Source organism: Denticeps clupeoides, chromosome 16 (genome assembly GCF_900700375.1).
Source record: "Denticeps clupeoides chromosome 16, fDenClu1.1, whole genome shotgun sequence".
Taxonomy (NCBI): domain Eukaryota; kingdom Metazoa; phylum Chordata; class Actinopteri; order Clupeiformes; family Denticipitidae; genus Denticeps; species Denticeps clupeoides.
In genome coordinates this window covers 5,839,770-5,864,986 of record NC_041722.1, presented here as the reverse complement: position 1 = coordinate 5,864,986, position 25,217 = coordinate 5,839,770, and the positions used below count along the sequence as shown (strand labels likewise).

The window sequence follows — 25,217 nt, the reverse complement described above, 5'->3', positions numbered from 1 at the left end:
TTTGCAGAACATATTTTATGCATCAGTTTACATATTTTATCAATGAAAACAAAACTCCCAAGGTAAAACCTCACCTTCACTGGGACACAGCCAAAGTCTTTTTTACGGGGAAGTTATTTCATACATGGCACATCAGAAGAAAAAGCAGGTGCCTGTAGCTTGAGACACAGCTAAATTTACAAAAGAAAATCCATCTGATGAATTGAGGGTGCAAAAGCAGGTAGTTAAAACAGCTCCGGAAACCAACCATCTGAGATGGAAAGAACACTGCTTTTACAAACAAAAAAATTTATAAATATGGAAATAAGCCAAGCACACACCTTACCAATGTGATTCAAACCATCTTAACTAAATAGGACCAATTGGTAACAGATTGCATCACAATAGGAATATCAATGTAATGTTGCAGATATTTTTTTGAAGACATTTTTTCCAAATCCAGAATCCAAAAAATAACGCTAAACTTCCTAAAAATTTACTAACCGTGTGTATCTGTAGAAAACAAAAATTCACTGGACTTGTATAATACTTTTGTATTTTTTTGTATTGTATTATATTTACATACTTTGAAAAATGTGCAGTACGACATCAGAAATCTAAAACAGCTTGAAAGGCCTGTGAGAATTGTTTTAATGTCAAAGCTAAAAAATATACCTTTCTGTAAACAAATAACAGTCATTTTTTCCTTCTCTGTTGCCTTAACATGCAAACATTCAACATTTGTACAAACGTCCATTACAACGACATTTTAAAACACACAAATGCAAGTTACAAATGCAACTGATTAAAAGACATAATTCAATCCCTCAGTCATTAGACGAATGAGACATGACGTAGTATAAGATGCACACGTTTTATTACTCTCCTTGAGATGCCAGGCTGGTACACACACACTGCAGGAAGCAGACAGCAACAGGCTTCAGTCTCAGTCTCTGTCCATACCTAAATATGAGGTACGCTCGTCCCAATCAAAACCGGAGCTTCTTTGTTTAGGTATAAAAGATTATTTCAGGGATTTGTCCGTCTTCGACAGACGTACCATTGTTATTTCCAGGTGAGCTGCAGAAGAAAAATGTTGTTTTGGTCCCTGTTGATGATTCGTGCGTCACTTTCTTTAAACCTCTTGTGCCGTAGTGTGAATCAGGCCCCTGAAATGCAGCGCATTTGTAAATGAATAAATGAAAATCTATCCAGCAACAGAATTTTACTCTTAATATAGTATACATGAGCACCTTTAGAGTTGCACAGGCAGTGTAGCTGATATTGGGTAAAATTTCAACAGGCTCCTTGAACATGACCCTGAACGTACTGGCCGTGCCATCACAGTTAAACCCTGTTTCGTTCTGTCCCAGTGTTTGATTTCTGTCACTCTCGAGGATCTGTTGAGAGAGAGAAGGTGAAGCATATGAAACACACACACCATCCCAGAGTGAAGAAATTGTCTGTGTGTGTGTGTGTGTCCTGTTAAAAAAATGGGGACTTGTGAAAAATGACAGTGAAGTGATTTTCGTTGTAAAACACTGCAGCACAGCACATGGTGACACAACGAATTGTGTCCTCTGCTTTTAGGCCACCACTGCCCTGTATATATGTATATATAAAAAAAAAAAAAAACACCTACCTGTATGCTGACCTGATAATCCGTTGGCCCATGCAGCCCACCATACAAGCCAAACCCCACTACTGATATTCGCCTGTTAACATTAAATCTGTAGAGATGAAAGGAGGGGACAATGGGTCACATGCACTCAATTTTACTCCATAACTGAATGTTTCTTGTAATTACAGCACATACATTTAAATACGCCTTCTCAGGTGTTTGCAAACAGATTAACTTCTTGAGAAGAAGAGCAGCTCTTTGATTTTCAACACTTAAAATGTTCATTTAAAGTCATTCAAATTATAAAACCATTTTGCATAAAAAGGCTCCTCAGCAATGGAACCTACAGGTCTATACAGGAGTTAAAGTAGCCTTTGTGATGACAAAAATGCAAACAAGCTCAAACTCTGCACTTTTAATATCTATGTATAGATATTAAATGTCTGAAAAGGGGTGCCGGTGCTGATTTTGCATTTTATTCTGAACATGTTAAGCATGCCCCCATGAAAAAAAATGGCTAGCTAAATCAGCAGAATGATGTGTGATCTTTATGTCAGGTCATGTTAGAAAGTATTACCAGACAGTCTCAACCCACCTAATTCTGTCACTGGTTCCACTGTATCCCCAGCGACTCTCAACCTGCTGGAACCTATTTATGCTGCATTCCTTGCCCCTGAGACAACACCGTGGCCTGTCAATGTAGTCAACCCGGGGTTTGGGGTTTACTGTAAAGTGTAAAAACAGATTTACCACCTCCCGATCGAACAATATCCCAGACTGGGCAGGCCCTGTTGCACAAGAAAGAATATCAAACTGGTTTCCATGGTTGGTTGGTTGTAAAAGACAAGTTACAGAACAAAAACAGTTATAAAAAGTAAGACCAATGTGACTGTTAAATATCTACTTCACAATATCTGACATTCCCAAAGACGCCTGCTTACCAGCTGCAAACTCTTCCACGGTCATGAGAGGGAATCGAATGAGGGTCAGGGCTTTGCCCAAAACTTTCTGCTTGTTCTCCGACGTGAGAGGGAGCTGCTGTCTGTAACACTCAGCGTCTGCCCAGCGAACGACGGCGCTGAACAGACGGCTCTCCCGTATGCCCAAAGTGTCTCTCTCCAGCACCGCACACAAAGTGTCTGAACATGGGACACAGGTGGGGTTTTAACCATACAAACTCAGACAACCAGTTTGGTGAATAGAAGAAGAAAGAGGAAAAAAAACATACCTAAATCAATATCCGTGAAGCCCTCTGCATTTATTGCATCCGCCGTGCTTTTGTCTATCGTATCTAAGCAAAGACTGGCAAGTTGAGGTTCATCAAATAACCTGGCCTGAAACGAAGAGAGCATCGGTTGATTGCAAACGTATCAAATCTACACACATTGTTGCGATGGGGGAAGTGTTTCGATGAAGATCACTCGAAGACGCTTGTTTACCTGAGTGAGGAGCATAAAAGCATTGTCAGCCCTGAGGTGCTTAGTTAGGAACTCCACGCAATGTGCCTCTAACGCGGGCACGGCATATTTTTTGGCCGTGTAAAGTGTGGTCATGACTGTCTCGGGACCGATGTGCACTTCATCAGAATACAAGAACCTGGGGGGGGGGGGGGAGAGAGAAACAAATTCAGCCAGCTCATGTGGTTGTAAATAACACCGCACCCATCTCCTATTCCTCGTAACTGCACAACGTGTTCTGTAACATCATGAGTGACTTGTGCTTAACACCTGTTTTTTTTTTTTTTTTTTTTTTCCCTTATAACTATTATTCTAGATTTTGGAATGGATTTGCACTGATTGAGTTAAATATAGGTTCAATATGGCATGGCCTGAAATATATGACTAGTAAATGTATAATGTATCCCAATTGTTATAATATTGCTGTAATTTTCACTGTTACTATTAAAAAATGACATTATTAATAACAATAATTTTATTTCAGGGTGCCTTTCTGAAATCCAAGGTCACCTTACAGAATCAAATTTAAAACAATTAATTAAAACAGCAGAACAAAAAGCATAATCTCACAAAATATTTAATTTTACAATATATTCTCGCTTCTATGGACAACCAATGAAGCTGTTGGAGAACTGGGGTAACGTGTTGAGGGAGTATGAGTTATAAACTGAGCTCCAAAATTCTGAAGAAGTTCTGAGACTTATTGGGAAGACCAAAAAACAAGAGAACTGCAATAGTCAATCTTGGAGGTGATAAAGCTATGGACAAAAATGGCAGCAGCATGGGGCGTAAGAGTCGGTTAATATTACATAGATGAAAATATGCAGACCAGGTGATGTAATTAATATGAGGCTGGAATGAGAAAGTACTATCAAGTGTGACACCCAAACTCTTTACCTGAGGGGATAGATGGATGGAGGAATTACCAATATTAATGGAAAAATTGTGAGATTTGTTTGAGTGGAGGCTGTGCCAATGAGTTTTATTACTGTTAAGCTTGATAAAAGTAGAGGAGAACCCTGATCGAATCTCCATTAAACAGTCCAAATGGAAGTAGGTGGAAGGGAGAAATTGGGTATGCAGGAAATGTAGATCTGGGTGTCATCAGCATAACAATAAAAACTGCTATAATTCTTTTCAGAAAATATGGCCAAGAGGGAGAATGTAAATAATGAATAATAGAGGTCCTAATACTGAACCATGGGGCACACCTGCAGAAACAGGAAACAGATGTGAAGAGTGGGATTTAAATAGAATGAGAGACCTGAGAGATATGAGATATGACTAATACAAATGAATGTTCAGAAGGATATTATGGGAAATGCTATCAAACGGTATCAAAAGGATGATAGGGATGAGGATGATGGGAAGATCAGAATCAGCTGCCATTGGTTATTGTCAACCTATTTCTGTGCTATGGTGGGGTTGAAACCAGACTTAAATTGTTCATACAAATTATTGTTATTGAGGTGTGAGTGGAGCTGGGAGGAAAAAACTTTTTATAACGATTTTTGAAATAATAAATCTGCACCAAATAAATATGCTATTGTTGACCGTCCTTACTACACAATATTTTGTCCTGTCCAATAACAAAGTGAAATAATGAGTGGATGAATTTTACCATGGTATTTTCTACATGGCCCCTGTTTCACCTGCACCCAGCATGGAACAGAACATTTACTGTTGAACATTATGAAGTGTTTGTGGATGATTATTACTATTGAAGTAGAAACGTACAGGAAATGGTATTAGAAAAACACTTCTTATCAGCACCCACTTTTTGTGTGGTAATGTAAAAAGATGGTCTATATCTGTACTATCTTTACAGTCATCATTTGTCATAATGTTGGAACTGAAGTGCGCACAGTTATTCTTCAATGCCATGTTTTAGTAAATAGGTCTGCGATTTGTAAATTCTCTCCCGTTTCGTACCAAACCAGGAAAAAGCGGCTTCCATCTTACCTCAGCAGCGCCAGGAACGCCGCCGGCTCCACGTCGGGCAGCTCGATCTCGGCGGAGGTCGTGGCCATGCCCCCGTTGAACATGGCGTCAAAGACGGCACTTCCCGCGGCCAAGACGAATTTGTGCGCCGGGATCCGCTGCGCCAGCCTCCCCTTGCCCACCACGAACCTGACGTCGCTGAGCAGCTCGTTGGTGAAGAGGAACGCGAAGCGCTCCTTCACCGTGCTCTTCGTGGCCTGCCAGTTGTACGCGGGCTCTCTGTGGAGCGCCATTGGCGGCGCGGCGATCACGGCGACGGCGACATTGGAGATGGAGACGCCGTCTGCGTTCCTCCCCGTACCTGTCTGGGCGAAGTTGGACGCCTGTCCGTCCCCGATTGATGCGCCTCCGCCGCCGCCCGTCGCCATCGAGTGTCTACCGGCTGTGCTGTTGACGCGCGGAACGCATGCAGCCCAAGCGCGTCAGCCGACCATGTTGCGGAGAGTGCGTAAGGTTAAGACCTCCTGTTTACTACTCGCCTTGTTTTCAGGAATATGATTGTGTCAGTGACGTCACAGGGCGGATGTTGCCAGGTCTGCGTGACCGAAGCGGGCCCAGTGACCATCAAAACCAATATGGCGCATTTAAAGGGACTTTGTGACTTTCCATTGTCATTCTGGCCTCAGCTAGTTCTTTATGGAATTAAATAAAATTAAAAAATATTTCACAACTATATCGTTGTTTAAAATAGTTGATATAATAGAATCTATAGAATAATACATCATTAACTCAAAATAAAATGTAATGTCTATCAACCATAAAATTATTTTTTTTCAGTTAGCAAAACAAAAGATTTTACCATATGATCTGGGGCTCACACTAGAATAGCAAATGTATATGATCTTATATAATTAAGATGGATGTACAGAAACTTTCACTTGTAATTACGATTGAAAATCACGAAACTGGCAACAACACTCAACGTCTTCTGCTCATACGACCATAATGGTATCTTCGGAAATGAACTGGTCCCAGATCAGCCCAGCAAGGGAACCGTCGCAAAGCGTGCTACATATTTCGACCGCAAGGTGGCACGAATACATTAACAACGACTCCGCCGGTGATTTCGTTCATGCCAAACGTCGCGGTTGTACACAATCATTAATATTTGAATAAGAGAAGGAACTCCGATGTAAAAAAAAAAAAAACACTCACACACATTTTAATAAACGCGTATGTCAGTGAGACGCGGTGCAGTGCAGCGAAATTTCTCCTTGTCTGACCTTTAGTTCAGGTATGCTGGAACTAAAATGGGAATCGCTCACAGTAGGCGGGTGAATGCCGATGGTAGTGATGATGGGCAATTCTTTTAGATGTACTGAATCTTTAGAATCAGTTCACCAAAAAGATTTGTTCATGGCAGGAGGAGCCTGTGAACCCGATTTCTTGAACTGAGTAAAGTGAAGTGAAGTGAAGTGATTGTCACATGTGATGCACAGCACACGGTGCACACATTGAAATTTGTCCTCTGAATTGAACCCATCACCCTTGGTGAGCAGTGGGCAGCCATGACAGGCGCCCGGGGAGCAGTGTGTGGGGACGGTGCTTTGCTCAATGGCACCTCAGTGGATCAGGATTCGAACCAGCAACCTTCTGATTACGGGGCTACTTCTTTAACCACTAGGCCACCACTACCCCAAAGGTCAATTGCATTGGCCGGGTGTTACTTTGACTAGTACCTTTGTGAAAACTAAACTTTATAAGTCATGATGTTAAAAGTGTTCTGTCCTATGGTATGCTATTTAACTGGTCCATTACTATACTTCACACCAAACAGAGCTTGGGACAGTGGTGGCCTAGCGGTTAAGGAAGCGGCCCCGTAATCAGAGGGTTGCTGGTTCGAATCCCGATCTGCCAAGGTGCCACTGAGGTGCCACTGAGCAAAGCACCGTCCCCACACACTGCTTCCCGGGCACCTGTCATGGCTGTCCACCGCTCACCAAGGGTGATTGGTTAAATGCAGAGGACACATTTCGCTGTGTCACCGTGTGCTGTGCTGCAGTGTTTCACAATCACTTTCACTTTTGACTAGTACTAGTACTTCTCTGGTTTATTTTCTGCTCTAATGAAGGTTATACAAAGTCACTATTCTCATTGTATAAGAGCCTTATCCAACCCCTGGATTCTCTAACATCTTATCTGTACTCATCTGTACTTTGTACCTCACATTTCCTTAAATTACACAGGGATAAAACTGAAATCCTACTTACTGGTACTAAATCAACATTATCCAAAACTGGATGATTATATTTAGAACTGTTCCGTCTCGCCCTCTCAGCAGGTTAAGAGTCCTCATCGACAATACCCTTTCTTTTCAATCTCATATCAATAACATTACCCGATACCCCATACTGTCAATTTCGTAATATCGATCTCCTCCATCGCTCCCTCACCTACCATACTACTGCCATCATGGTTTATGTGGGTTGCATGATTATGGCCAAAATCATCATCCAGATTACTTTTATCAATATTGTAATCACGATTATTAATCATGATTTTTTGTTATTGTAGCTAAAACACATACAAACACTTATTGCACTTTCTATTTTAAAGAAACAATAAGTGAACAAGGCTTTCAGATTTTTGGCGATAAAAACCAGCCTGTCAACATTTTCTGGCTTAAGCGATAACCAAAGGCAGGTCACTATGAAAATACTTTTTTGTATATTTAATATGAAAGATGAGCGTCCGTTTACCTGCTTATTTGGAAAAAAAAAAAACTATACACAGGAGAGGTCCATAAACCGAGGCATTTTGTATAGATTTGTCAACTATAGACAATAAACTAACTCTGCAATATATAGGGCCCTATGGTTATTTAAATGTAAATATCGCCAATGATCATCTTAATTTAATCGTCGCAGCCAAAATTGTGATCGTGATTAACATTGTGCATCCCTAGTTCATAGCCTTGGATTATTGTAACTAATTTACGGTCTACCTCTCCATAAGCTTCAGTTGGCTCAGAATTCAGCCACCTGCATACTAGAACTCCTTCTATCCATCACGTAACTCCCGTTCTGGGGTTGAATTCAAAATCATTCCGTTAGGCCATCCACGGCCTTGCCCCTCCATATCTGTCTGACCTTCTCCAGGTGCAACTCTCTCTCGTACAATCAGATCATCCTCTTCCGTCCATTTGAATGTCCCTATGGCCCGTCTTACCTCTATGGGGAGCAGAGCTTTTAGTCACTCCGCACCCAGGCTCTGGAACTCCATCTGTTCAAGTGCACTGTCTCATTGATTTATAGTATATATATATATATCTTTTTTTTAGGCATTATAATTGTATCTCTTATGAAAACATGCAGGTTTTATACACTGCATATTAGCTGCTGTGTGCTTCTGTGCGTGAGTAAAACTGCGTGTTTAGCAGTTAGTTTTCTCTGATGTACCCTTAAAGTGTGAAAGTGAAGTGATTGTCATTGTGAAACACGGCAGCACAGCATACACAACAAAATGTGTTCTCTGCTTTTAACCATCAACCTTTGTGAGCAGTGGGCAGCCATGAAAGGTGTCCGGGGAGCAGTGTGTGGGGACGGCACCTCAGTGGCACCTTGGTGGCTCGGGATTCGAACCGGCAACTTTCTGATTGCGGGGCCGCTTCCTGAATGTTCACTGTTGTTGACTGCTCATTTAATCCCTACCCATTAACCACTACCGCTACACTGGTCATGCATGATCTATGCACAAAGCACTTTAGCAGAATCCATAGCCACTTCCCAACGATGTCTTGTCTTATGCTCTCCATAACAGGGTGGTTCACGATGCATTTCACTGCGTGTTGTGCTGCTATAACTATAAACGTGACAAATATAAATGTTGAATCTTGAACCCCTCTCGTCTCATTACTGCCAGTCTAACTGTTTTTAAAAACCGAGAACACCGGTCGCCCTCAGATGAAAATTCCGGACAGTGTAGTTCGCCGAGGGATTGGTTCATTCAGCTCAAATGAACTGCAATTCGGTTCCTTTAAAAGATTCGCTCTTTTGAACGAATCGTGGCGCTGCGGGACAGAGCAGACGGTCTGTCCGCCGTCGGGCACAGGCAGTCACGGCAAACACCCGCGTTCGGCAGTAAAATGGAGTTCTCCCACCAGTGAAGAAGGCTGGAGGCGAGAGGACAGAAGTTCAGAAATGAACGCCTCGGCGGGAACCGGAGTTTTCGTGCTGTCCCTGATGTCCATACCCATCTCCTATTTATTTAACGTGCTCGTTTACTCCAACAGGTGAGTCTTTACTTTCGGGGAACCTACATTTTAAAATGTATGTGAGAATTTCTCTGGCAACAAAATTAATGGAGTAGCTAGTCTGTTATCGAACTCCCTTTCTGTCTGTGGCAGTATTGGAGCAATCCTCTTCGCGGGGGCATCGACACTTATTATCATTACGATATCGGCCAGCCTGTTACTCAACAAGAAAGCACCAAGAGATCCTCTGTTCTATGGTACGGTGTGTGTGTGTAAAATTCACCCTAACCAAAAAGCAATCCGAAAGTCTCGGAAGGTTCTGGAATCTTGTTCACCCAGTGAGAATGTGTATGTGCCTTTTTTTTCTCAGTTTATGCAGTATACGCCTTTTTGAGTGTGGTGAACCTTATCATAGGACTGGAACAGGATGGGATCATTGACGGATTTATGACATTTTATTTGAAAAGGGTAACTATTCCGCGTCAGACTCATCCGTTGTGTTTTTATATGATTCATATAATAGAATTTGAACTGCCTTAAGAGAATGTGCACGACTGCGTAATGAAACTTGTATTTATAGGCCGACCCCTATATTAATACAGCGCACGGGCACATGGTTTCCTATTGGGACGGCTGTGCTCACTACCTCATGTACCTGTTGATGGTGGCAGCAATAACATGGGGGTATGTATGTTCACTTCAGTTCCATTTATTTCAGAAACCGGACATACATGTTCACTACAGGGGCATTTTTGGTAATATATTTTTTGCTTGCATCGCTCTGTTAGACCCAATGAATGTAGTCCAATTTCTTGAAGTGGAATTTGATCATGTCTGAAGTGCCCTAATGTGGCCAGTTATGAGGATTTTGCTGTTTCCCATCCCTGTTGACAGGCACAACATACACATGTTAAATCCGTCTTTTCTTCATTCAGCTGAATTGCAGACAAGTAAGAATGAGCTGGCTATATTAGGCCGGGCATTAAACTTAGTTTGAATGTGCTTTTATACACATTCAGGTCAAATGTCCTAAGTGTTGGTGCTAGATAGTCTGTCTACACAGCATATTAAAAGTATAAAGATTATTGAATTGCCTTGTAATTGTAACTTCATAATATAGATGTATTCTTTTTGTTGTCCACCTAACAGCGAGAATTACAGGTCCATTGGCTTGTACTGGGTGGGATCCTTTTTAATGCGCATGATTGTTTACATACCTGGCAATATTGTGGGTAAGTGAAAATGTGGTATTTTCCGCTCCTGTCCGTATCACCATGCATACAGTGAATTGTGTTAATGACACATAGTGAACTATATTCCCGTCTCCAGGCAAATATGGAACCCAGATCAGCCTCTTATTTCTTGTGCACATGCTGTATGTGCTTGTCTCATTGTGGGCCTGCTTTAGAGTTTTCAGCCTCCGCCGCGTCCGTGAGGATCAACCACTGGTAAAGTATTTCGATGCAGTGTGAATAGTAACTATACCTGTGTCTAGATTGCCTATTGTTTTTTTTTTTTTATATCGTAATATACTGCCGATTCTAAAATAATGTAGCATTTGTACAACTGTTGATGAAGTGAAATATTGGTCACCAAATGAACAGTTGCGGGGGGCAAATATAAAATATTATACTTATGAGAGATTCTGCTGAGGATGAAATTGTGAAGCTCTTCCAAAAAGTTTTTTTTTTTCATTAACATTTTATACAGCATTTTGTACGTACCAAAAACGGCCAAAGGAATGACAGGACTGCCTGTTGTGACTTATACAAGATGATATACTACTCTTGCACAGACAGCTGAGGACCTTAATGGTCATGGTAGGAAGGTGTACAGTACAGCTTGCTGAACTTTGGCAGTGGTTGGCCTAGCAGGTAACGGACTCATAATCAGAAGGTTGCCGGTTCGAATCCCGGACCGCCAAGGTGCCACTGAGCAAAGCCGCTGGGCGCCTTTCATGGCTGCCCACTGCTCACCAAGGGTGACACTTTTTGTTGTGTGCATTGTGTGCTGTGCTGTGGTGCTGTGCAGTGTTTTACAATGACAATCGCTTCACTTTCATCCAGAACTGGACGTGGAGCAGTGGAAGAAGGTCTGATGATCCTGTGGTGTGTGTGATGATCCTGCCACATAAATATTCATGCAGCCCACCATGTGTCACAACAATCTTCACTGGTGGCAGTGAAGTCTTTCAGCAGGACAGACTGTGATTGTCTGAACCACGGATGCCACGCCTAAATACCCGCAGGATCTGCTGCTTTTGTCTCCGATTGTAGTTTTGGCAGGACCTGGACAGTATTAATGCTGTAGCAAGCACATGAAATACAAATGACATTTGGTTGAAGTAGCACAGTACACAGTTCAAAATCACTTGCCTTTTTTCACACACTGTTGGAGAATGCAGCCCAAAATAGCTCAAAGTGTGAGAAAGACACTGCGCTGCTCTATTAGTCTGACTGCTGCTGGGTTCCTGGAGTGGCAAACACAGCTGAGTGTGTGTGTGTATGTGTGTGTGTTTAATCCCCGCTCTGCCACACTTGCTATCTCTTGATTGAGGGGATTTTGTTAGGGTGGGCTACATACGGTGTATATGCAGGATATGCTTTCGAAATCAAGATGGGGCATTCGAGAAATGAGTGAAGTGTCATTAATGCATTTTTGTATGATTATGCATATTCATTTATTAATATTATTAAAATTTTCTTTTATATACAGAATACCGAGGATGATCAAAGAAAGAGCCTGTTGCAGAGACCCGTGCATTTGATGTTTGCCATCTATTTTATACTTGCTTCAGCCTTCTGCATCTTTAGGGGCTTGGTATGTACATCCAAGCCCATCACACCCATTTTACACCCATCACCATATCTGGATGTCTTATGAAGTGAATCATTAGGTATAGGCCTCCCCCAATTCATAATGAAAGCGATTGTTTTCGTCATTGCGAGCAAGCACAGCACATGGTGCACAAAACAAAATGTGTCCTCAGCATTTAGCGCATCACCCCTATTGAGCACTGGGCAGCCATGACAGGAACCCAGGGAGCAATGTGTGGGGACTGTACCTTGTTCAAGGGGACCTAAGTGGCACCATGCCAGTTCGGGATTTGAATTCGCAACCATCGGATACAATTCCTCTTCCTTGCCCGCTAGGCCAACAATAGCAGTAATGCATGGAATGAACAGCGTAATCAAGTGTCCATTTCAGGCATTTATAAAAGTGAGTTGATCTTGAGAGATCTTGCTACTGGTGATTCAGTTCCAGTTCGTATGGCACTCTTTTTTTTTTTTTTTTTTTTCATCTCTTATGCCAGGTGGCGCTGGATTGTCCCACCGACTTGTGTCTCACATATACTCAGTATTATGAGCCATACCTAAAGGACCCCTCTGCCTATCCCAAAATTCAGGTGCAGTTATAATGTCTCTTGCATGCACCTAGCACATGCTTATGCGTATGTATAAATGAAAATGTCTATTTTGGTAGAGAATGTTTATAGTGACAGACAGATATTCACAGTATGTATTGTTTGCATTCTTTCCAGATGCTGGTAAACATGCTGTATTTTGTCCCGTGCTATGTTATAACCCTTTATGGACTGGTGGTCCCTGGCTGTGAGTGGATCACTGACCTAGCTCTAGTTCACGCTGGAGCTTCAGCGCAGGTAGGGGGGCGATTTTTCTGCCATTTTATCAAAATGCACAGTAATTGGATATGGGGATGAGCCTGTGGACCCAAAACCTACAGAATGGACACACATACCTTCAGAGTGAGTTTCAACAGCTCATCTGTTGTCTTCCAAACATGGAAGCATGACAGCTGAGTGAGATGTTTGTGACGACACACAAACATCTTCTGTTTGTCTCTGGAGCAGGCAGTCTGTCCAGCCAGTCAACGAGCTGTGGTAGGCAAAAGCAGCGACTTACTTTAGACATGGAGGAGTAAAGGTATTCTTCAAATGTCAGCTGCCCGCACTATATATAGCAGCAGGCTAACTGTATGCTGATCGATGGCTTGTGTTGCTATGCGACAGCCTCATACACTCTTTTTAAAAAATGTATCATCTGGGACTTTTCACAGTGCCATGATGTGCAGTTTAATTATTATTTTTGTAGTTTTGTGTTTTAAATGGATGAACAAATTGCAGTGAAATTGCAATTTTTAAGTGTGTTGTATTATTGGGTTCATGCTGTTGTTGGTTAGTTTGTTGAAAACCCTGTTCATTGAGAAACCTTATCAATGACCCAGGATGCACGAGTAGAGAGCAGAGTGGATTAGCTGCCCTTTGTGGTCTTATTGTACTTAATTCATCTCTCTGTTGGCTTATTGCATCCACTGGTCCATTATTAAAGTTGAATACAAATTATTTGGTACACTCATTAATGTGAATAAGCAAATCATGTGCACACACAATACATAAAGAGGCCAAGACCATAAACATGTTTTGAAGTAAACAATTGACATTTCATTTTAAAAATAATTATTAATATAGAGACAGAGATAGATAGAGAGACAGATAGATAGATAGAACAGCAAACTGTTGAACTTGGCAACTTTTTTTTTTACAAACAGAACAATGAATAAATAGTGAGGCAATAATGGCATAAAAAGATACAAATCAGGCAATAAAAGCAAAAGGGCGAGTGGCATCCAAGGTGTTCCACTGTCTCACATGTGGTGGTACACAAGCCATGCTCTTAACATAGAGATACACAAGGTAAAATTTTACTCCAGTATAAGTAAAAGCCTTCCCTTTAAAATACCAATACAAAAGAATTCAAAAAGTACCAATATTACTGTTGTTTTATTTTGGTTCTAATGTTGTATTATTCATTTTGTTGAAGAGCTCTTGATTAAGCAACTAGCTTTAGGTGAACAGACTGACTGTTGGCACAACAATCTTTTTACAGTATGTTTGACATTCATTAAAATGATCATAAGCACAAAATATTGAGGCAAACCATTTCCATTAGGTAAAACACAGTGACTAAAAGCACTTTTGAATGAAGAACACTTCAAGTCTAGGACTAAGATTAATCCATGAATGGGAACCTGATCCAATGTTTACCTGGTATCTTCTCCAGTGATATTACAGTTGTCTGGAGTGGCAAGGCATTTTTTGTGTAAATTATGTTTATAAAAATTTAGTAATGCGCTTGAAGAGGTGTGATGCTCAAATAAGAATATTCTTTATGGAGTTTTTAAAGATCCCATGACAAGAATACTTCACTTTGTAAGATTATTTAACATTAATACAAGTCCCCCCAGCCTGTTTATGGGCCTGCAGTGGCTGCCGTTCAGAGAGCGGCAGCTCTCATTTAAAGCTTACAGAAAGATACAGAATTGGAGCTGCCTGGGCAATCTTATTGTGGGACTGGTTCAAAGTGGCTGTAATTCTGCACCAAGGCTGAATTATGGAAAGAGACTTCAGATACAATATTAGGGTATCAAAAAATTATTTTTACAATAAAATGATGTTTCATAAATGCAATGTGAATGTCCTGTTGTTCTCTGTTTGTAGGCCCAGTTTTCCCACATTGGTGCTTCTCTCCATACCAGGACACCATTCACATTCAGAGTCCCTTCTGACAGCCAGATCCTTTTCTTGACTGTTAACATTCTATATGGACTGGTTCCTCAAGCATTCTGTTATTATGTGTTGAACTTCCCTACCTTCTTCCTCAAGCCATCCCAGGAGAAGAAGAAGGAATGAAACGTCTAGTTCACCTGTGTCAGTTTGGTGAAAGGAGCATTCCACTCAACAGGACTGCAACAGTGCTTTATACTGTTTTATAGCTAGACAGTAGAAGTAATAAGTCAGGTAAAGCCCACAGCCTTTTTAGTTTATACTGCAGTGAACTAGTACCAAACAAAAGAAGCATTAAACAAAACTCCTTATTTGAATGAATCTTAGACAAAAAAAATGAACCTTCTCCTAAACCCTGATTTGGTCATAGCTATGCATTTAAAATGTCTTACTCCTCCTTGATCCCTCCTTTATAATGTAGAAATGGTATAGAAATATATTATATATTAAATCTATATTACGTGAATAGCCTACCTACAATATTTGTTGATTAACGGTTTGGATATGATGCAAGTTAGGGTAAAATTGCTGTTGGCAAAGTTTGAGTTCAAACATTCCTTTTTACTGCAAAGAAACATGCCTTCTAAGTTTAAAAATATATTTTGTATTTTACAGTTGCACAAACTTTCCACCATTACCTGTTCTACATTTTAACTACCTTATTAACTTTTGCCTTATTGCTTTAACATATTTTAAATCGGCAACAAAACAAACTGATTTACAATATAAATTATATACTGTAAGTGGAAGCTGTGTTAAATGTATGTAATATTAATGTATATATATTAGTCAATAAAGATAGTCACTGTCTGTGTTCTTGGTAGATGCTATGTTTGTTGGTTTTTAAAATTACCGTTTAGACACATGCTGCATTCCAATGAGTTTATTCTGTAAAACTTTTTGTCAATAAACAGCAGAAAACAGTTAACATTGAACTACAAACCTTGAAAATGTAAAACATGTTCCAATTACAAGCATAACATAGATTTAAAGATAACCAAAAATGGGAACTGATGGGTCTACATTTACCACAGTTTGTATCAGTTTTACAATTGTTAAAAAATAAATAGAATATATACTTTATATAAAGAAAGGTAAGAAAGCAACAAAGGCAACTTTAATGGGGATAATGTTTAGTTTGGAAAAGGAACCTGGCAACGACTGTATGTAGCCAGTTGCCAGCTATGCACCAATCAGTGCAATCTTAAAGAACAAAAACGTCATTGGTTATCAGAGTGGTCTATTGTACACATCTTAAGGGTTTTGGATCTTGAATTTTCCCAAATCTGGGTAAGTGCAAATGTAAAACGACAAGTAATTGGAAACCTTCATAAAACAATCAAGACTATCTCCATCTTATATGGTGTATACGACAGTTGTGCATGCCACTAAAAAGCGTAACGTAACCCATTCCACAGACACACAGAAACAAATATTTCACTTGTCCATAAAAAGATGAGCAATCACCTAGAGAGCGTTCCGGTTGGATAGTGGTCCTAGATTCTACAGCAAAATAAAACATATAGAGATAATATTGAGTTACAATGCGTAACTCAGCTTGTGCACGATACTTCATACATTTAATCTACTTTTTTCCATTCTTTTTTTCAGATTACATAAAAGAGTAACATATAATGACATGAATTATGCTTTTTTATTTTTATTTTTTTTTACAGACAACTATTCCAGAAGCTAGTCCATCAGCCTTTTCCTCTGTTTTTTGAAATGCACTCGAGCTACAACATGTTTGTTATACAATGAGCCGAACACTGCTTAATGGGACATACTACATGGACTGGAGATTAGCTATCAACAATTCTCTGCAAACCTAACCATAGAAAGTTATCAATATGTTAAAATTGGTGTCTTGGACTGGAGAGCTCAAGCTGTGAAATGTTATTATCAATGTATGGCTACTATATATTACATTTCGCTATTGATTTGAAAAGGGTGTACAGATTTTTAGGGGATAAGAGAGTGAATCAGTTTAAGCTTACCCTCACTGGACTGTTTGACCCCATAATGAAGTAGAGATGAAGTCTGTAATGTGCTAGTGCAGTAAATGTGTCAGTGGTTTAAAAAGGACATTTGTATACTAGACTGTGGGGAATCCTGATGTTGATGGTCAATGAGAATTTCACAATTCCAATAGCACATAACAACCACGATGAATGACCTCCCTGATGGGACTTCTTTGACATTTAGTGTTCTTCTCGGAGCAACTGGTTCTGGCAAAGAATAAAAACACAAACGTAAAAATTACTTGATTTTCAAATTTTCTCTCTCCCAAGTTCCAAATTCATGGGAATGTTTTTGTTTTTAATGTGGTGAATTTCTGAAATGTGTGGCAAACATACCGCGTATGGTAAAGACTATACTGACCCCTTATGGTGATTTTAAACATTTCACACCCCTTAGAAAGGTAATTTTGTCCAGTATTGACATTTTGCATTAAATTAAATACAGTCAATATAATTACAAATGTGCTATTAATGTGTGTTTCTTTAATTATATGGCACAAATAATCCCAGAACAGGTCACTTCTACACATCAGAAACAAATGTCAGAAAAATTATTATTACACAAATTGAATGACTTGACAATGTGACCACACCACCTTAGTAACATCACACAATGTGCACAGGTAAGTGCTTTATGTGAACGAGTGTCTGCACAGAGAAAACACTGTAACATACATGAGTATTTTCTATGTGGATTCATGAATGAAGTACGCCTCTTTACGCCAGTATCCAAAATAAATGGGGATTACAGTCCCATGCGTGGACCTGAGTGTCACTTATAGCATCGTTTAAACAGTGGACCTCCAGGCTCGATACTGTATGAGGATCATCAGTTTACCCCTTGACTGCATGTCTTGCTTTCTGAAGTATTTTGGATGTCATTGTCGGGGTCTCCTGCCTCCGAACTGCTCTTATGGTCCTCCTCTTTGCCATCCTTGTCCAGTTCCTCCTCTCCTGAGGATTTCCTCGACAGCTTAGACGACTTCTAGGATAAAAAAAAATACTAAGGGTAGTCAAGACCTTAAAGCAGCATGCTGAGTGATGGAGTGATGCATCTCATGCAGATTTAATGCTGAAACTGTAAAATGTACATTTTAATGGCACAGGGAGAGGAATTTCAAAATGGAGCAGAAATAAAAAATATATTGTAATATAACTCAATATATCCATGTCATATCTCATTCTCCCCTTCTAACATTCCAGGGGATATGTGTGCATGTGACAGACCCCTGTTGCTAGGCAACAGCAGTTGCTAAGCGAGGACTCAGCAAGATGAGGGGCGAATGTGGAAGGAAAATTTTAAAAAGGGATCCTTGTTCAAATGCTTTCATCCACCACCTTGAAAACATTAGCCGAGCTACTGTACTGTGCTGTGCAGTATGTTTGTCTTAATCTTAAATTTAAATTCAAATGCATTTTATTAAAGTGTAATGTAATAATACAAAGACCCCTGATATGAACAAATCATCGGGTTAAAATGCTTCAATGCCAGAGCAAGACAATGTCAAAAAAGTATGTTAGAAAATGTGTCTTTAAATTCTGGCAATGCTTAAAAACCCCCATAGCACATAGCATTTTTGGGTTGAACATAAAACAGTATGCTGCAAACTGTCTTGTAATGCTTGTTTTCAGACACAAAGTATAAATTGTTCAGAGAAAAACTGCTGTGTATTTGTAAAAGTGCTGCAGACCCCCGACAGCTGAACTATCTCACCCTGTCTAACACAGAAGTGATTCCTCATCATATATTTTGTTATTCATTTGCTCAGTGTGGTAGTGACCCATAGTGGTAAATTATCCCTGTTTACCTTGGAGGAAGCTGTCTTTTTCCGTTTGGATCCAACTTTTTCTCCCTTCATGTTCCCCTTGTCATCATCCTCTATGGAATCCCCCTCTTCCCCTTCACTGCTGGCGTCGGCGGCGTTTCCCCCCTCTCCCTCCGTCTCTGAGGAGCTCTGCTGCTGAAGGGCCTGTTGTACAGTTAACAGCAGAAGGCTCAGCATCACTGACACACCTACCTGCCTGCAGTCACCTCACATTGGGAGCCATTTTCTACACAGTTTACAGTCACCTTCGGCTGGATTAATCAGAGATCACCAACTGATCATCAAGTCCAGATGGATTTGTGAGATGGAGTTTGCTAAAATAATGCATTTACAATCTGAGAGACCTCATGTCATCACCATTAATTTTGTAGTCATACTAGCTTCCTAAAAACAATTCATTAAATCATGCTGCAGGGAGTTCCTCAAAAATCAATCTTAATCATCTTAGCTTTACTTCTGTCTCATAAGTAAACTTTGTGTTTGCACAAGGGGCAATTTTATTCCTAATATGAATATAATTTATTATTGACTGTCACTCTCTGTCAATACTGCAGTCAAGCACAGAGCCAGTGAGAATTTTAACTGCGGGTGACTTACAGACTGTACTGTCTACTGAACAGAAGGCACTGCATGTGTGAAGAAGACTCATAGGGAAACAAACAGCCCCAAATGCATAAAAAAATCAAAATAGTGTAAATATATTCTTTAACTATTCTAGCCATTATTGCACAGGGGTTCTCATTTTCACAGAAGAGTATCATTCTTTATGGAAAATACGTTTTCAAGTTTGTAAAGGGGTGTATAGTGCCACCATCTGTGGGCACTTTATTCCCACCGGAGACATACAACTGACCTGATAACCAGTGAATTTGACACCAGGATTATTCTCAATCTCCCAAAGGCCTTCATTGAATCCTTTTCTTTTGTTTGACTTGCCAAATTTATCCTTGTATTCCTTGTATGGCAGTAGATCCTTTGGGCCAAGGAATGCCCTGCAAATGAAAATTATTGATTATTATTCGTTAATATTTATTATTCACATGAATATGAATTAATATTGTATATATTGCTAAATACTGAAACAAACACAAATCACTAAATCCCTTGGTCACGGTTTGGAAGACTGTTATTGGGTCCAGACACCCACTCCATGTCACTGTTCCATGTAACTGCATTAATAATGTGTTATTACTGAATAATACATAGGAGCTGTCTATGGTGCTGATTCCGGAGGCTTTGAGAGGATAACAATGTTTTTTAAAAAGTGAAAAATTCGCCACAGACATTAAGTTATTCATTTTTTTATAAATGTTGGTTAATAAACAGAGCAGTCAAAAACAGCCGAGACTTGGGAACGGCACTATAATAAAAAATAGGATGTTCGGCTTCAGGAGACTGGATGCTAGAAAAGTGGTTCTGATAGAACAGACAAAATATTCATGGACAAAGGACACCAAACTTGTTGAGAGTGGAACCCAAACTGCAAATTGTTAGCTTTCAGTGAGTGGTGGCTGTCAGAGGACTGTGCATACTTACGTTTCATGGGTTCCAAAGAAGAAGATGGGATATTTATTTGCAGGTGGCTTGACAGCTCCCTCAGGGAGTTCATCAATCTGGGGACATCAATTAGAAGGGGAGAAAAAGACATGAGATCAGGGTTAACCACATCATTTCCAGAAAATCAGCATGTAACATCAAACTGTAGCAAGGGCAAGACTTTGGGCAGGAAGAGACATGAACTTCCCCTCCAGCAACGCCTAGTGTTTAATACAACTATTCAGAACCTAAACTCTCTGTTAAAACTATGGACTGGATCCAGTGGGGACCAGACAGCACGACATTCAGGGACGGCCTTCATCCCGATGATGTGTATACCCAAAATCACAGCAGTAATGATTTAAGCCAATTGTTCATTTTTTAAAACCAGGGCTGTGCAGAATATGTCAGTGGTGGGATATTGCTTTATTAAATACAGCATGATACCAATGTTGAGTGAAGAATGAAAGAGTTGCCTTGAGTAGATGGACTTGGACATCGGGATGCGTTTGTATTGTGCGTCTGTATGTTCCCACCTGCTGTGTCTAGTGTCCACTGTGTCGCTGCCCAGTCATTGTGTGTAATGTCTTGTCTGTGTACCTTGTGCCATGTATTGCTGTCTTTTGTCCTTGTATTATGTTGTGTAAGTAAACCCTGTCCTGTGAAGTTGTGCATTTGAGTCCTTCATCCATGCATGTTGCCACCGCCATGATTAGGCATTCAAATCAGATTCCAGGTTACAGTGGTCATGAAGAAATGACAAAACCCAGGTCTAAATCTTACAGCTCATATTAATCCAACATAGCCATATTGTGTCATAAAGTTATTGTTCTGTGTCTTGAACTCTATGTTAACAACCAGGGGTACATGTAACTATTTTATTAATAATCAACATGTGCTTTATATTGATGTAATACTAGAATATTATTGAGAATATAGAACTGACCTACTGTAGGTCAATTGATAGAATATACTGTATTGTGAATTAATTAACCCATTGGGATATACTGTATAAGTGGCCCTGCTTTGTTGCATGTAAGTCTCACAGAGCTGTCCAGGCACAGTGACAGTCCTGGATGAACTTAGGACAACAGTGTCTGCACACCCACTAGCAGGATTTAAGTGTCACTTGCATGGTTCCTGTCCATGCTTATGGTCATATACAGTACAGGCCAAAAGTTTGGACACACCTTCTCATTCAATGTGTTTTTCTTTATTTTAATGGCAATTTACGTTGGTAGATTCTCACTGAAGGCATCAAAACTATGAATGAACACATGTGGAGTTATGTACTTAACAAAAAAAGGTGAAATTACTGAAAACATGTTTTATATTCTAGTTTCTTTGCTCTGATTACTGCTTTGCACACTCTTGGTATTTCTCTCGATGAGCTTCAAGAGGTCGTCACCTGAAATGCTTTTCCAACAGTCTTGAAGGATCCAAAGTTTGGGCCTGTACTGTATGTGGAAAATGATATTAATCACTTCCAGTATGTATCTATCTATCATCGAACAAATATATCCAACTTTGGTCTTGCATTTTTTCCTTGGTTTCACCCCTTCATCTGGTGATCTTTGGGAAAGAGCAACTGATTACACGGCTATCTATTTATCCATATATACTAATATTCTAAGATGCTAATATTTTGTATACTAACATTTTGTATTAATTTTGGTATCGATACTTAAATTCCAGTTTTGCATCTGCCAGTTCACGAAAACTCGCCGGCAGACTACGGCAGGCAGCCCCTCCCCCGGCAACCAGGAGGACCCAATGTTTACACGAGAGACACCTTAAAATGATTCTGCTGCACCAAGCTTGATAGAGATGGTAAAAAGCAAGAGCACTGTCTGGAAGTATTCTGGATATGAACCAGATGATCGAGGAAAAACTAAATATGTGGACAAGCCCGTTTGCAAGAAGAGGGTTAAAGTTATCGCTACCAAAGCGAACAGCAAATATAGCAAAGCATTGACCATCAGAGTTTTGAGAGAGGAGTAAATTAATGGGTGGTAGTAGCCTAGTGGGTAACACACTAACCCAAGTTCAAACGTACTACCATTGTGTCCCTGAGCAAGACACTTAACCCTGAGTGTCTCCAGGGGGGGACTGTCCCTGTAACTACTGACTGTAAGTCGATCTGGATAAGGGCGTCTGATGAATGAAAAAATGTCAAATGTAAAGTTTCTGTTCAAAAAGTCCTACCTCCCTAACACCCTACCACAGAGCTGTTATTATACTGCACCTCACACTCTCCAACACTCCAGTACTGCTCGCCTGGTCCCACCACTGCTGAAGGTACGAGGAAGACACTCATCTAGACTCTTCTCTGTCTTGGCCCCTAGGTGTGGAATGAACTTCCCCTCAAGGTCAGAACAGAGTTTCTTCAAACGCCAATTTAAGACTTTACTCTTTAGAGATTACTTAGTCTAACTTGTAACTTTTATATAGTCTGACTTATGCAAGGATTAACAACAGATTGAATAAAATGATTGAATTCATGGTTTGAGTCCTAGTCAACCAGAACTGATTACTTCCTTGACGGTAACATGTAAGAACGTTGTAAGTCTGCCACATGCCACTAATGTAAATTATGTTATAAGAATGGTTGTTTCTTTGCTTCTCTCTCCGCATTTTACAATTATGTAATTGCATATATTTTTCACTTCTGTGGAAATATGGCCCATTAAAATACATTTCTTTTATTAATTATTAATACATTTCTTTATTTGGCATATATACACGGTCTTCTGACTTTTTTTGTTGCGGTCCGCCTGCATTTACCCATCCAAGCTCAGATGTGGCAAATTTAACACTTACTGTGACTTACAAAAACTAATCTTATGATTTTACTTGATCCATCAAATACTACACAGCAACAGGCCCAGTGCAGCACGATCAGCGTTTCTGCTGAAATATCTCTAAGGACACAGATAAATATTGGACACCAACATTAAAAACAATGGGGAATTAGGTGAATAACAGATGTTGTGGTTACGATGGCACAAGATGTTGAATTGTAATCACAATGCAAAACAACAGGGTGAGAGCATGTCTAAAACTGCAGTCCCTGTGGGGTGTTCATGGCAGGCAGTGGTTAGTACCGACTAAATGTGGTCAAATCATGGTAAACAGGGCCATTAGCGCACAAGACTTGTTCATGCATTTGGGATCCATATGCTGTGCCCTCACTTACCCCTGCCCACCACAGAAAGGGCCTACAATGGGCATGTGGGTGTCAGAACTTGTGAAAAGGTGGTCTGGTTTGAGCTGGCATGTTTTTTATGGGAAGAAGTCATTCATGTGTACATCCCTGAAGGCAGTCGGCTCTTTCATCGGGATAATGGAACAACGGGATGGACTCAGTTCAGTTAAAGTGATTAGCTGTAATTGATTAAAAACAAAGTATGTTCATGTTCTGTCATGTTTGGTGACGATTTGGGGAATGTTTCAGCAAACGTGTCACCAAAGACAAGCTGTAAAGTGCAATTAACGGTGATAATAACAACTGACACAAATCGACGCGCAAAGTCACCGGGATTCCTTCAACTCAAAACTCCTGCGCCCGAACAGACTATTTGCACAGAGGTCAGCAGCAATCTTGCTGCTCTCAGATCAGGCCTGCGGGGGTCTGCAAGGAGGTGATTACCACCAAGCAGCTCAAGTCGGTTTGAGGACGCCGATGAAACTGTAGAAATCCACAGTGTGTAGGAACAAGACGGCTTCGGCAAATTCACATTCTCACTGATTGAAACAGCTTACGTTTCTCGCTACTGTGTTCAGCGTGCAAACGTGTTCCCACAGAGCAACAATTCTGCACACCTGCACCGTTGACTAGCAGGGGGCTTGTAGCTTTTCTGCTGCAATGCTATTTCACACTTAAAACGTATATAAACGTCACAGGATGTTTCAGATGCACCCTAATGAAATAATGATGGCTTTTTACCACACTGTACCATATTTAGTTAAAAAGCCCTTTAAAACACCAACGGAGCTGCACATTAAGTGTTACGGAAGGTCTGAATAAGAACGCCGTATAACACTGGGTGTGAAAGTGAGTTATTGGTGAATTTTATGCTCAGGGTGCGTTACTATTTGCACGCAACAGGACTGCTTCCGAGACGCCCGTGCGTTGCGACGAAAGTCCCAGCCCTCCACAGTAGCACGGCGACGCGGCAAAATGGAGGCTGAGCTCGGCGCTCGACGCTCGACGAGTCCGCCAGTGTGCGTCTCGTCCGGCCGCGGGAGAGGAGGGCGGCCCGCTAACAAGCTAGTCGCGTCCCGCCAGGCCCGTCCCAGAGCCGCGCCGCCGTTTAAACGCCCCAAAAAACAAAAAAAACGCGCGGCGGTTCGCGGGACTCCAGCTCAGCGCCGAGCCGCTTTACACTCGGGGCGTGCGCGTGCACATGGGGGGGCGAAGCCCCGCCGCCAAAAAAGACACATAAACCGCACAGCCGAGCCACACCGGGCACGTCGATCAATTCTCGGCGTGCGGAGCGCCCTGCAGCCCCGGCCGTATTGTCCTCGGCAACCCCGCCTCCCCGCACGTCGCCTCGGCCGCGTCTCGTACTCACCCTCGCTGGCCAGTGTGGGTATCCCTTCATTTTGGCAAAAACCAAATCTCCAGCCTTGTACTCCCGAGGCCGCGGGCGAGCCATGGTTCTTTTTTATGATTTTTTTTTTTTTATTATTACTATTTCAAGGCTGTGCTGGTATATATTCCTCGAATGATCGACCATCAATGTTTTGATAAGCCAGGCTGCAGTTTATGAGGAAATAAATAATTAAAAAAAAAAAAAAAAAAAAAAACACACAACACGCGCGCGCGCGCGCTCACGCTACGGAGAGGCGAAAAAAGGCCGCGGACGCGCCGGCGCTTCCTCTTCCTCCTTCCTCCACCCCGCACAGAGAGAACCGCGGCCCTCCGGTGGCGGCGCGGTGCCGGCTACGAGCTCCGGGTGGTGGTGGCGGCGGCGGCGCAGCGCGGAGCTCCCCGCTTC

General features: G+C 41.0%; 3 protein-coding genes across 7 annotated transcripts; 1 reads left to right on the top strand and 2 right to left on the bottom strand.

Moving 5' to 3' along the window:
• Positions 1-526: 526 nt before the first annotated feature.
• Positions 527-5,588, bottom strand: LOC114765629 (BTB/POZ domain-containing protein 1-like). 2 transcript variants are annotated; one of them, XM_028955864.1, is made up of 8 exons: positions 5,020-5,588; positions 3,040-3,196; positions 2,829-2,934; positions 2,542-2,739; positions 2,196-2,388; positions 1,622-1,709; positions 1,233-1,379; positions 527-1,148 (listed from the first exon to the last, which is right to left on the bottom strand). In XM_028955864.1, exons 1-8 carry the CDS (start codon positions 5,424-5,426, stop codon positions 990-992), a joined length of 1,455 nt encoding a protein of 484 aa, XP_028811697.1. In that variant the 5' UTR covers positions 5,427-5,588; the 3' UTR covers positions 527-989. The 2 variants fall into 2 exon arrangements, with proteins under 2 accessions (XP_028811697.1, XP_028811698.1); XM_028955865.1 differs by having other exon boundaries at positions 2,196-2,325; positions 5,020-5,587.
• Positions 5,589-7,717: 2,129 nt separating this feature from the next.
• Positions 7,718-15,644, top strand: LOC114765631 (transmembrane 6 superfamily member 1-like). 4 transcript variants are annotated; one of them, XM_028955869.1, is made up of 10 exons: positions 7,718-9,289; positions 9,404-9,507; positions 9,621-9,718; positions 9,853-9,934; positions 10,400-10,482; positions 10,580-10,698; positions 11,966-12,070; positions 12,564-12,656; positions 12,792-12,911; positions 14,769-15,644. In XM_028955869.1, exons 4-10 carry the CDS (start codon positions 9,864-9,866, stop codon positions 14,958-14,960), a joined length of 783 nt encoding a protein of 260 aa, XP_028811702.1. In that variant the 5' UTR covers positions 7,718-9,289; positions 9,404-9,507; positions 9,621-9,718; positions 9,853-9,863; the 3' UTR covers positions 14,961-15,644. The 4 variants fall into 4 exon arrangements, with proteins under 4 accessions (XP_028811702.1, XP_028811700.1, XP_028811699.1 ...); XM_028955866.1 differs by having other exon boundaries at positions 7,721-9,289; positions 9,831-9,934; XM_028955867.1 differs by lacking the exon at positions 12,564-12,656 and having other exon boundaries at positions 7,720-9,289; positions 9,831-9,934.
• Positions 15,645-15,702: 58 nt separating this feature from the next.
• hdgfl3 (HDGF like 3) lies at positions 15,703-25,007 on the bottom strand. Its single transcript, XM_028955870.1, has 6 exons — positions 24,792-25,007; positions 20,218-20,294; positions 19,535-19,673; positions 18,664-18,825; positions 17,694-17,840; positions 15,703-17,062 (listed from the first exon to the last, which is right to left on the bottom strand). Exons 1-6 carry the CDS (start codon positions 24,873-24,875, stop codon positions 17,036-17,038), a joined length of 636 nt encoding a protein of 211 aa, XP_028811703.1. The 5' UTR covers positions 24,876-25,007; the 3' UTR covers positions 15,703-17,035.
• Positions 25,008-25,217: the final 210 nt, after the last annotated feature.